Raw genomic sequence first — 13284 nt, 5'->3', positions numbered from 1 at the left:
GGGATGTGGTAAGCTGGATGGTCGTATTGTTGAATTACCCACTACCTGAACCGTTCTGACCAGACTTTTAGAAGTGTTGGGACCAGTGGATGCATGTGGTCACACAAGGCGACTGTGCACAGGACGTCCCTCGATAGACCACCAGTAGAGAGGATGTTCTGATTTTCCAACAGGCACGAGCAGCTCCAACTGTTCCGTTGTCCGTCATCCAGAGACAGGTGGCGCCATCATTACACACCTGTGTTTGCAGTTGTGTCATGAACTACCAAATTGGACTGCTATGGAGTAGAACGGGGTTGTCTTCAGCGACAAATCCAAGTTAAGTCTAGGCACGAATGAGGGCTGTGTTTGTATCTGGAGCCCTTAGGGCGAGCCCCATAATCCTGTCTTTGCAGTGGAGCGGCACACTGTTCGCTGCTGGTGTGCTGGTCTGGAGGGCCATCACATATGACAGTCGGTCACCCGTAGTGGTGATTCGAGGGACAAGGACAGCTCAGTGATATATTCAGAACCTCCTACAGCCACATGTGTTCCCCTCATGGCGGCTTCCAGCAGGATAATGCCCACCCTCATATTTTTAAAATGTCGGTTGTTACCTACATCATCACGATCGGAAATTGTCAAATCTTATTTTGATCAGTGGTCATACAATTCATAGGGAAACGTCTATCCAATGTAGAACAAATAAAAACTAACACAAACTTTTATAAAATGTAGCATAGATAAAAACCAAGCACAAACCTTGTAAATGCCAATGCCTGCATCGATGAGGAAGGCTCGGGCTGAAGTAGATGGCTGAGTCTGATTGGAACTGGCTCGTGACTTGTGCTTATTTGCAGAGTTCTGAAGGGCTTTCCCATCAGAGTCCTTTTTCTTTGTGGTAGGAGTTGCATCATCAGACTGGGAACGGATTAAGAGTTGTACAATGTCATTCAGGCCCACATTGTAGTCAAAAAGGGTATGCCCATCTTCAAGCTGCAAATATTAAAAAGTACATATTACATACAAATAACACTGAAAAAAAAACTAAGCTCACTTGCAACAGGAACATTTCCTTGGAGCCCGAAGCAAATGCAAAACCTGTTCATGTATTTATATTACATATATACATACACACAGTGTCCCTAAGGCAGAAATCACATGGCCGTATACGTAAAACCCCCTGTGAGTCACACAGGGTTTTACCGCAGTGGAGCCGGCCTATATGTCCCGTATGGCAGTAATATTGTACTATGTTCCTGTTTCTTATTTATTTAACACTTTGCAATCCAATTTTGGGTTCAGGGTTGCCTAGGGGGCTTTCTCTTTCTGCCATTATCCAATGGCGCCATCTGCTGGCTAGAGCCAGTACTGCGGTATGGGACATGCTGAAGAAGCCCCCGACAGAGTGGCCAGTAATACACAGTAAGAATACCCTGTCTTCCAACATCGGAGCTGTACAGCCTTCAATCAGAATGTCTTCAGACGTCAGACAGGGGATTGGAAAGGGTTAAATTTCCCACGCTGGCGCTTCGCAACACAATGTATATAAACCATGGTGGTGCATGGACAACAAGGATGGAGGTAAAAGAAAAGGAGTAGTGGGCATACCTACAAGAGGGCAGGAACACACTAACAACTACTCACTGATCAAATTTAAAAAAGCAGCGCTATTTATAAGGGGCAGTATATCCCCCCCCCCCCCCCCCACTTATAGGCTGATATGTACCCCTGCATGGAGAGCAATATAATCTTTAATCTAGTGACTGATATATTGATATATGCTGCACTCGGGCAAGCGCAGGCAATCGGACTCTCATAGGCAACTGCAATTTTGGAGGTGTTATCAAAGAAACGAGGTGATTAAAAAAAAAAAGTACCGTTAGAAAGTGGAGTTTTAGGTTCTGTTCAGATTTCAGCCTAAAATTTCCATTCTATTCAGTGAAGGAACCGAAAAAAAAATGCCATGCCAAACCAGTCACATAAGGAAAACCAATAACTATTTCGATTTCCATCCGTTTTCTGTCATTTTACTGGAGTAATTGCGCAACCATGCTGCAACTTTTTTCCCCCTGCCATTTAGGACGGAAATACCCAAACGGAAATCAGAACAAAGCCTTACGTTCTTTTCCTTCATTCCTTAATAAATGCGTGCAAAATCATAGTATAACAGATAGTTATGCCATTTTTATACCCTAGGGCATATGGAAGCTAAAAAGAAGGATCCACCCCCCCCCCCCACCCCCACTTCCCAAATCTCTTCTGAGAGTCAGTACAGCTCCGTCAGCACATACATATATTACCTTTCACTTGAATTGGTGCCACGTAATATTACAGTACATTTTTAGAAGAAGTTTAAGGAAGCACAACGCTTCCTATGGTGATAAAGGTAGATCTTTGTAACTTAAAGCTGGATACACAATGATCAGCTGATCGGCGGGGCAGCTTTAATATGAGAAACTTATTCCGAAGCGCTTTCAAGTAATTTATTGATTACCCCCCCCTCCAGCATGTTGGGTACTCAATTTACCGAACTCGGGAGGATGGAAGGCTGAGTCAACCTTGAGCCAGCTACCTAAACCAAGCAGAGCTTGAGCTCGCAACCTTCAGGTCGTGAGCGAGAGCTTAGGACTGCAGTTCTGCTGCCTTAGCACTCTGCGCCACACAGAGTGATCACATATTGATTAATGTAAACACTCATGTCATATTTAGGTTCAACATTTGTTACTAATTTCTCCAAGGTGTGTTCTGGGATTTTCGTGGCCATCAATGACCCCCAGAACTCCCACCAATCAGCACAACAGGTCTTAAAAAGTACGTTAATGGATATATATATATATATATATATATATATATAATGCAGTAGGAGAGGCTTAGTATACACTGTTCATACTTTGACCTCAATAACAAAATGGAATGCAGTTAGCCCCTCCTACTGGCAGCTGCAGGAAACCACAGTTATATAATGCATGGAGCTACATGATAAAAATTGGATACAGAGCTCTGTTTCTGAAAAAGAAGTCTGACCACAAAAAGTATATCTAAAGAAATAAATCAGTACAGAATTTTGTAACCATTTAGAAGAGGGGAAAAAAAGCACAATGATGAGCAAAGATCGACATTAAGGCCGGCCTCACACATGCGTATTCGGGTTTTGTTCACATGCACATATTTTTCCTGTAGATTACAGTCACGCAAAAAAAATAAATGAATAAAAAAAAGACACAGCATGCTCTATTTTCACAAGGTCCCCATAGAAGTCAATAGGGATGCGCAAATGCACAGGCAATACGCTAGTTGATGCATAAACCGCTGCGTAATAGCGCAGGAAGAAAAAAAGAACACATCTTGAATACAGATTAGCGAACCTACTCGGCCACGCCCCTTTTTCGCCCAAGCACCGCGATTTTCGAGTACTTCCGTACTCGGGCGAAAAGATTCGGGGGGGCGCCGTGGGTGAGTGGGGGGGTTGCAGCGGGGAGTGTGGGGGGGGGGGGGGGGGGAGAGGGAGAGAGAGAGGGCTCCCCCCTGTTCCCCGCTGCTACCCCCCGCTCCGCCACGCCTCCCCTCGCCCCCCCCCCAAATCTTTTCACCCGAGTACGGAAGTACTCGAAAATCGCGGTGCTCGATCAAGTAATTACTCGAAACGAGTAGGTTCGCTCATCTCTAATCTTGAACTCATTAGACTAATTAGCCATTTTAATAGCTGGGAGCATCGGTAGTTCTTTAAAATCTTTTGCACGTGCAAAAAGTACAGTGAAATACGCTGATGGGCACACAAAAAAGCAATGTTCTTGCCTCCAAAAACGCAGTGCTTATACACGCGCAAATTCGCATAGCTGGCCTAATTCTCACTGCCTGAGTAAGCAATTAATGCAGCTTTCACGCCAGCAAAATATCGAACCACCACTTTTTTTGGTGCTGTTCCCAGCAAAAAATCCTGCATCCAGATGTTTGCTGTAAGTCAACAGTAAAGTATGAAAAGCCCTATAAACCGTGCAGTTTTTATAGTGGCTTTATTTTTTCTCACTTTTACCAAAACTTTTGGGTCCATATGGTTTTTGGGGGACTTTCTCACAAATCATATTATGCTCCAGGCATGGCGTTTTTTTCATGCCTTTTTTCCATATGCGTCTCTCTAGGAATATACACCGTTTCTTTAAATGCTACAAAACGTGGAGTTTTTGCCAAAAAGACTGTGGGGGAAGCCAGCCTTAAGAATGTATTCAGAAATTGCAGGGTAAGCAGTTTGGTTACATCCTGAATATCCACCACTGTATTTGGCAGATATTCTGTGTAACACCGCAGTGCTGAAGGGAATGTGAATTCACATAGGCCATAGTATGTGCTGTTGAAGGGGAAAAAAAGTTATGGAGAAAAAGACAAGTAAAGACAATTGGCTGTAGACTGATTCAATATTTAAGTGCAGACACAGGCAATCGTCTCCTTAAGGGCGCAGTCAGACGAGCGGGTTTTAGGTCCATGGCAAATTAATGCTTCTAAAAGAACCAATGGGTTCTTCTAGAAGCATTCATATGAGAGGAATTTGCCACGCAAAATGGCGCGCACCCAAAAAAGATGGAACATGCACTATCTTCAGTGCGCAGCGGCAAGTTTCCTTTGACTCCTATGGGAGCAGGAGATAATGAAAACTCCTGCGCTGGCAATAGATTCCTCGCTGCTTACAGCAGAGCATTTAAAAGGTCCTTCTGGCCAGAAGCACCTTTTAAATGTCCTGCTTAAGCAGCGGGGTATTCCTACTGCCTCCCTCCTGGGCAATTTCCAAGCAGCAGGGGGCAGTAAGGGACTTACCCTACCTCTCTCCCCAAAGGAATTCCCTAAAGCAGGGAAAAAGAGGGGGCGGGGTTGCAGGGCTTCCCCCTGAGAGCGTGGGGGGCTTGCTGGACCAGTCCCCCTTAGCCCCACCACTCCATGATTTGCTATAAGTATTCTCTGTGAGAATCCCTATTGCAAATCCTAGAGGGGTGTGCCTAGGGGCGGGACTAGTGGAGGCATGTCCAGCTAGACGTACCTCCTCTCTGCACTATTTCTCCAGAGCAGGGACAGTGGGCAGAGCTATGGGGGGGGTTACCCCATAACCCCGCTCAGTCTATCCCTGTTCTCAGGAAATCTTTAAGCCCTGCAGGGCTTCTTCACTCACTTCGTGGAGCAGCTGCCCAGAAACTTTGCCCAGTCACGCTCGTCTGACAGCGCCCTGAAAATGAAAAAAAGATCACGGCAAGTAATGTAGCAATCCTAAAGCACTCTGAAAATAGGCAAATAAGTATCAAGTTAGGAGCATTCTTGTTGTATCAGATGAAAATTTGGTTAGTCTGCCTGGTGCTAACCCAGATGCAAAGGATGCTGGAACAGTGTAATTCAATATGATGAATTCTTAATCTCTACACTATTCAGAAAAAAAATGTAAAAAACATTTATTTCTCTATTTAAGGGCTCTTTAACACCGGCGTATTTTTTATCAATATTTTGTGATCCAAAACCAGAAGTGGAGAGAAAGTATAATGGAAAGATTTGCAGGTCTTCCATATTTTGGACCGGCTCCTGTTCTTGGCTCACAAAATATTGATGAAAAATACGCCGGTGTGAATACGGCCTAAATAGGACTCTAGCCATTTTCCTCCCTTTCTTGTTGATGACATAAAGATTGAAATGAAGCACACGGATGTAAAGGAGTAGACTGAACACTTGGATGGCATCATTTCAAAGGGAATGCAATTCCAGAAGCCCAAAGTCACAGGAAGCTGATACAATGTTCACAAACAATTAGACAAAAGAATGTGGAAACGGGGACTTTTTTGTTTTCCTTTTAAAATTTAAGAATATAAGAAAAAAAAAAAAAGTTTATAAAAATGTCCAGAACACAGATTTTTTTAATGCCATTTTTTTACATTTTTTTGGTATTATAAGGCCTCCTTCCCACGAGCGTGACGGGGTCCGCTGCGTAATATTACGCAGTGAAGCCCGTCACGGCGTCCCCCAGAGCCCCTATACTTACCTGCGGGAGATAGCGTGAAATCGCTTCCCCGCCCACCACCGCCGCGTCACCGCCCGTCACCGCCCACCACCGCCGCGTCACCGAGCGTGTCACGTGACGCGGCCGGCCGTGTCACGTGACGCGGCCGGCCGCGTCATTTGGCGTCAGATGACGCGCGGCGGTGGGCGGGAAAGCGTTTTTTCACGCTATCTCCCGCTGGTTACAGCGGGAGATAGCGTGAACGGACGGCTTCCATTGACTGCAATGGAAGCCGTCAGTGCGTACAGCCCGTCCTCACCCGCAGAAAATAGAGCATGCTGCGGGTGAGGACGGGAGAAATCGCGGTGCGTAATTCCGCGCTGGAATTACGCATCGTGAGCATTGTGCTATTAGGTTCAATAGAACCTAATAGCTGCGGGCAACGCAGCGGATTTTCGCCGCGAATTACGCGGCGGAAATCCGTTCGTGGGAAGGAGGCCTAAGAATGACGTATCTATACTTTTTACAGCTCACCCAAAATATTCCCAGCTGAGAAACATGAGCTTAAGCCTGCAAAATAGATCCTGCAAACCCATCCTCCTTTTTTCCTTTGACCTTTGCCATTGTAACTGGATGCACTTCCCTGACATAATTGCCTCTGACCAGAGCAGCATGGTATGCCCTTTACTTTCCAATCCCTGTCATGCGTGGAAAGATAAAGAAAATCTGTGGGGAATTAATGCAAATAAATGCATTCTTCCTCAAAATGAACATAGTCAGAAAAATGCATGGCTGCAATTGTGTAGTGCAAGAAAAATAGTTTACTGCAGAGATTGCTTCTAAAAGTTCAGATTCTAGAATATCTAGTAACCATTGGGTCTGTTGGATTCTGAATCAATGGGATAGTTATATTTAGCATCCAGCTATCCCGACAATTGTTGGACATTCCTATATCTCAGTCATACGGAAGTATGTTTGTTGGAGGAGAGGATGGAAAGCCTTCATGAAGAAGGCTCAAAAGAAATAGCTAACAAATATTGGGACTAGAGTTTGATTTTAACTTATTCGCACTGCTTAGGCCATTTTCTAACAGGCATCTTTTACAGCATTTAGCGCGGCATTTCAATGGGGCTTCTCAGACGAAGGTTTGAACGTGACTTTCAAACGCTGCCTGCTCTATTTGAGTGCATTTCATTGATTTTTAACGCACCTCATCATCAATTGCAATGCTGGGGCGCGTTTAAAAACACTGTTGAAACGCATTTGAAAACGCTGTAAAATGCCACCTTTTTACAGACGCCTGAGGGAGCAGCCTAAAGTGTCTCGGATTTGAAATGCGGATCCCGCGATCGCTGCCCATGCGTATGATATGCAGTAATAAGCAGGCATTGGAAAGCATGCAGGTAGGAATTGCGGATTCCACGAGCGGAAGAATCGCGGCATGCTCTATTTTACCGCAGATTCCGCACGTATGAGCTCCATTAATCTCTATGGATGTGTTCGATCCGCAATCCATATGCAATTAACATTGTATATGGGCGCCGATTCCTTCGCAAGTTGCTAGGAGACCAGATACAAATGGAATGACGAAAGCAGGAATTTGTGGGCAGACAATGCAGGACAGTCTGGGGAGCAGCACACCATGCAGCCTGCTGTCTGCAACCTCCGCTTATTATTCTTCCTCCAGAAGGATATGTGGTGGTTTTTTTTTTTAATGGTTTATACTACTTCCAAAAAAGTAGTATAAACCAGCCAAGCCTACAGAGCCGTATCCAGTTCTGAAGTCTCTCACAACATCTCTCACCACTATAGCGCAAGGGAATGTGATGTCATTCCTTGCGTGCGATCTTTCTTCCGTGCGGATGCTATACTGTCCACGCACGTACATCCACTCGGAAAATCTTGCACATACGCCATCATACACACTTCGTTTCCGCGATCATTCGTAGGTCTTCCACTGCAGATATCCGCAAGCATAAGCAGACCCGCTTGTGTGAGCCCGGCCTTAGTCTTCTGATATTGTGAGATTCAAAGTTATATTGTGGCTCTGAGCTGTAAAATTAAGCTTCCTCAAATATTATGTGCTGCTTTATATACAGGTATAGATTACACATAGAAGCATTAAATAAACATATAGGTACCGGATTACAAATATGCACACTTTAATTAGGTGAGCCAACAAACAGACATAGGGAAATAGTGACAGAATTATTGAATTGGCGGAGTAGAGGATTGGGTATACTGTAATCCAACATGAACAGTGTTTATTTCCCTAGACACTTACATGGGAGTCTTTTCTTGACCGAGCAATTAAATTGTCAAATCAACATTAATCTTATACAGTTATGATAAAATTAAGTACATCCTCTTTGAAATCTACCGTTTTATGCATTATTACATAATTAAAAAACATCCGGTCCTTAGAAGATCTTGAAAATTAGGCAAATACAACCTCAGATGAACAACACTTAAATAATGACACTGTAATTTGTCAACAAAAACTAGGCCAAAATACAGAAGCAGTGTGTGAAAAATTAAGTGCATTCAATTAATCAATAGCTTGCAGAATCACCTCACGGGCGAATATTTGCTGCAGAATCCACGGTCGGCATCCGCACCGCGAATCCGAAGCAAATACCATCCGTTCCTTCCTATAAAGATCAGCTGCTTCCTACCCACGAGTGAAAATCAATTGCAATTTCCACTTGCAGAGGGAAAAAATAAATAATCACAGCATCCATTTTCATGCATATTCTGCGCAGAGTCAATGGAAGCCGTCTCTCAGCCCATCCGCAAGGAACAGTGTGGAAAAGTCACGGATTCCGTGCCACCGGCGGCGCAAGAAAAAAAAAAGTTTTTATCTTTTAAATCTATACTGCGCATGCACTACGGCAAGCCACCAGGTCCATCTGCAGTACAGAAAAGACAGCCGACAGGTACCCGCAAGCAGAATCCGACTCTGCCGTGTGCAGGAAGCCTTAGGGCGCCCACCCACTGGCGTTTGCGATTTTCGTGCGTGAAAAACGCAGCGTTTTCCGCGCGTTTTTGGCGCGTTTTTCGCGGCTTTTCCGTTAATTTCCATTGACATTCATGGGTGCATTAAGAGAAAAATAAGGACACATATGCAACTGACAGTTCCTATGTTAAAAATTGCAACGGACTGAAAAAAAAAACACAAGTCGACAGGAACACATTCAATTCTAATTGCTCTTGAGAAAAAACACAAAACGCAAAGGAAAAAAAAAAAAAAAAAAAAAAATCGCCAGTGGGTGGGCGCCCTTAGGAGTAAGTAACTTGGAAGTAATTGTTTTTTGTATGACTATCTGTGACATTCACTCATATTGTTCTGGAGGAATTTTGGCTCACTGGCCTATGACAACACTTTGATTCTTTTCTTTTTCAGTCTTCCTGTTGACTGGTGTGCTGGAGATCATTTTCCTTTGTATGATCCAGTTTCTGTGAAGCTTTTGGATAGGTGACCTCTCATTTGACTCTAGAATACTTTTGCATGCAGAGGAGTTTATGGTCAACTCAATGACTGCAAGGTGCCCAGGTCCTGTGGCTGCAACACAAGCCCAAGTCAACACTCCACCACCACCATGCTTGACAGTTGGTGTGAGGAGTTTGTGTTGATTTGCTGTGTTTGGTTTTTGCTAGAGATGAGCGAGCACCAAAATGCTCGGGTGCTCGTTACTCGGGATGAAATTTTCGCGATGCTCGAGGGTTCGTTTCGAGTAACGAACCCCATTGAAGTCAATGGGCGACCCGAGCATTTTTGTATATCGCCGATGCTCGCTAAGGTTTCCATTTGTGAAAATCTGGGCAATTCAAGAAAGTGATGGGAACGACACAGCAACGGATAGGGCAGGCAAGGGGCTACATGTTGGGCTGCATCTCAAGTTCCCAGGTCCCACTATTAAGCCACAATAGCGGCAAGAGTGGGCCCCCCCCCTCCCAACAACTTACTTCTGAAAAGCCCTCATTAGCAATGCATACCTTAGCTAAGCACCACACTACCTCCAACAAAGCACAATCACTGCCTGCATGACACTCCGCTGCCACTTCTCCTGGGTTACATGCTGCCCAACCCCCCCCCCCCTGCACGACCCAGTGTCCACAGCGCACACCAAATTGTCCCTGCGCAGCCTTCAGCTGCCCTCATGCCACACCACCCTCATGTCTATTTATAAGTGAGTCTGCCATGAGGAGGAACCGCAGGCACACACTGCAGAGGGTTGGCATGGCTAGGCAGCGACCCTCTTTAAAAGGGGCGGGGCGATAGCCCACAATGCTGTACAGAAGCAATGAGAAATATAATCCTGTGCCACCGCCATCAGGAGCTGCACACATGGGCATAGCAATGGGGAACCTATGTGCCACACACTATTCATTCTGTCAAGGTGTCTGCATGCCCCAGTCAGACCGCCGTTTTTTATAAATAGTCACAGGCAGGTACAACGCCGCAATGGGAATTCCGTGTGCACCCACAGCATGGGTGGCTCCCTGGAACCCACCGGCTGTACATAAATGTATCCCATTGCAGTGCCCATCACAGCTGAGGTAACGTCCGATTAAATGCAGGTGGGCTTCGGCCCACACTGCATGCCCCAGTCAGACTGGGGTTCTTTAGAAGTGGACACATGCAGTTACAACTCCGTGTGGACCGACAGCATGGGTGGGTGCCAGGAAGCCACCGGCGGTACATAAATATATCCCATTGCATTGCCCATCACAGCTGAGGTAATGTCATGTTTAATGCAGGTGGGCTTCGGCCCACACTGCATCCCCCAGTCAGACTGGGGTTCTTTAGAAGTGGACACATGCAGTTACAACTCCGTGTGGACCGACAGCATGGGTGGGTGCCAGGAAGCCACCGGCGGTACATAAATATATCCCATTGCAGTGCCCAACACAGCTGATGTAACGTCAGCTTTAATGCAGGTGGGCAAAAAATTAATTGGATTACACTGTAGGCGAGGGCCCCAAAAAATTGGTGTACCAACAGTACTAATGTACGTCAGAAAAATTGCCCATGCCCAACCAAGAGGGCAGGTGAAACCCATTAATCGCTTTGGTTAATGTGGCTTAATTTGTCACTAGGCCTGGAGGCAGCCCAGTTAAAATAAAAATTGGTTCAGATGCAAGTTTCAACGCTTTAATGAGCATTGAAACGTATAAAAATTGTTTACAAAAATTATATGACTGAGCCTTGTGGGCCTAAGAAAAATTGCCCGTTCGGCGTGATTACGTCAGGTTTCAGGAGGAGGATGAATATTATACACAGATTGATGAAGCTAAAAGGTCCACGTTTTTGATGGTGATAGAGAACAATGCTTCCATCCGCGGGTGCAGCCTACGTATTGTTTAGGTATCGCTGCTGTCCGCTGGTGGAGAAGAGAAGTCTGGAGAAATCCAGGCTTTGTTCATCTTGATGAGTGTAAGCCTGTCGGCACTGTTGGTTGACAGGCGGGTACGCTTATCTGTGAGGATTCCCCCAGCCGCACTAAACACCCTCTCTGACAAGACGCTAGCCGCAGGACAAGCAAGCACCTCCAGGGCATACAGCGCGAGTTCAGGCCACGTGTCCAGCTTCGACACCCAGTAGTTGTAGGGGGCAGAGGCGTCACGGACGACGGTCGTGCGATCGGCTACGTACTCCCTCACCATCCTTTTACAGTGCTCCCGCCGACTCAGCCTTGACTGGGGAGCGGTGACAGTCTTGCTGGGGAGCCAGAAAGCTGTCAAAGGACTTAGAGAGTGTTCCCCTGCCTGTGCTGTACATGCTGCCTGATCTCTGCGCCTCCCCTGCTACCTGACCCTCGGAACTGCGCCTTCGGCCACTAGCGCTGTCGGATGGGAATGTTACCATCAGTTTGTCCGCCAGGGTCCTGTGGTATAGCATCATTCTCGAACCCCTTTCCTCTTCGGGTATGAGAGTGGAAAGGTTCTCCTTATACCGTGGGTCGAGCAGTGTGTACACCCAGTAATCCGTAGTGGCCAGAATGAGTGTAACGCGAGGGTCACGAGAAAGGCATCCTAACATGAAGTCAGCCATGTGTGCCAGGATACCTGTACGCAACACATGGCTGTCCTCACTAGGAAGATCACTTTGAGGATCCTCCTCCTCAGGCCATAAACGCTGAAAGGATGACAGGCAAGCAGCATGGGTACCCTCAGCAGTGGCCAAGCTGTCTCTCCCCCCTCCTCCTCCTCAACGCGCTGAGATATAGACAGAAGGGTGCTCTGACTATCCAGCGACATACTGTCTTCCCCCGCCTTCGTTTCCGAACGCAAAGCGTCTGCCTTTATGCTTTGCAGGGAACTTCTCAAGAGGCATAGCAGAGGAATGGTGATGCTAATGATTGCAGCATCGCCGCTCACCATCTGGGTAGACTCCTCAAAGTTTCCAAGGACCTGGCAGATGTCTGCCAACCAGGCCCACTCTTCTGTAAAGAATTGAGGAGGCTGACTCCCACTGCGCCGCCCATGTTGGAGTTGGTATTCCACTATAGCTCTACGCTGCTCATAGTGTCTGGCCAACATGTGGAGCGTACAGTTCCACCGTGTGGGCACGTCGCACAGCAGTCGGTGCACTGGCAGATGAAACCGATGTTGCAGGGTGCGCAGGGTGGCAGCGTCCGTGTGGGACTTGCGGAAATGTGCGCAGAGCCGGCGCACCTTTCCGAGCAGGTCTGACAAGCGTGGGTAGCTTTTCAGAAAGCGCTGAACCACCAAATTAAAGACGTGGGCCAGGCACGGCACGTGCGTGAGGCTGCCGAGCTGCAGAGCCGCCACCAGGTTACGGCCGTTGTCACACACGACCATGCCCGGTTGGAGGCTCAGCGGCGCAAGCCAGCGGTCGGTCTGCTCTGTCAGACCCTGCAGCAGTTCGTGGGCCGTGTGCCTCTTCTCTCCTAAGCTGAGTAGTTTCAGCACGGCCTGCTGACGCTTGCCCACCGCTGTGCTGCCACGACGCGCGACACCGACTGCTTGCGACGTGCTGCTGCTGACACATCTTGATTGCGAGACAGAGGTTGCGTAGGAGGAGGAGGAGGGTGGTTTAGTGGAGGAAGCATACACCGCCGCAGATACCACCACCGAGCTGGGGCCCGCAATTCTGGGGGTGAGTAGGACGTGAGCGGTCCCAGGCTCTGACTCTGTCCCAGCCTCCACTAAATTCACCCAATGTGCCGTCAGGGAGATATAGTGGCCCTGCCCGCCTGTGCTTGTCCACGTGTCCGTAGTTAAGTGGACCTTGCCAGTAACCGCATTGGTGAGGGCGCGTACAATGTTGCGGGAGACGTGGTCGTGCAGGGCTGGGACGGCACATC

General features: G+C 47.1%; 1 protein-coding gene across 1 annotated transcript in view; it reads right to left on the bottom strand.

Moving 5' to 3' along the window:
* Positions 1-13284, bottom strand: part of UHRF2 (ubiquitin like with PHD and ring finger domains 2) — a 102074-nt gene that overhangs the window by 73760 nt on the left and 15030 nt on the right. The window contains exon 2 of the mRNA XM_066604253.1: positions 742-975. Within this exon, the coding sequence (XP_066460350.1) occupies positions 742-975 (234 nt within the window). The remainder of the gene's footprint in view (positions 1-741; positions 976-13284) is intronic.

This window comes from Eleutherodactylus coqui, chromosome 5 (assembly GCF_035609145.1).
Source record: "Eleutherodactylus coqui strain aEleCoq1 chromosome 5, aEleCoq1.hap1, whole genome shotgun sequence".
In the NCBI taxonomy this organism is placed as follows: Eukaryota; Metazoa; Chordata; class Amphibia; order Anura; family Eleutherodactylidae; genus Eleutherodactylus; species Eleutherodactylus coqui.
This window is presented reverse-complemented; position numbering and strand designations above follow the sequence as displayed.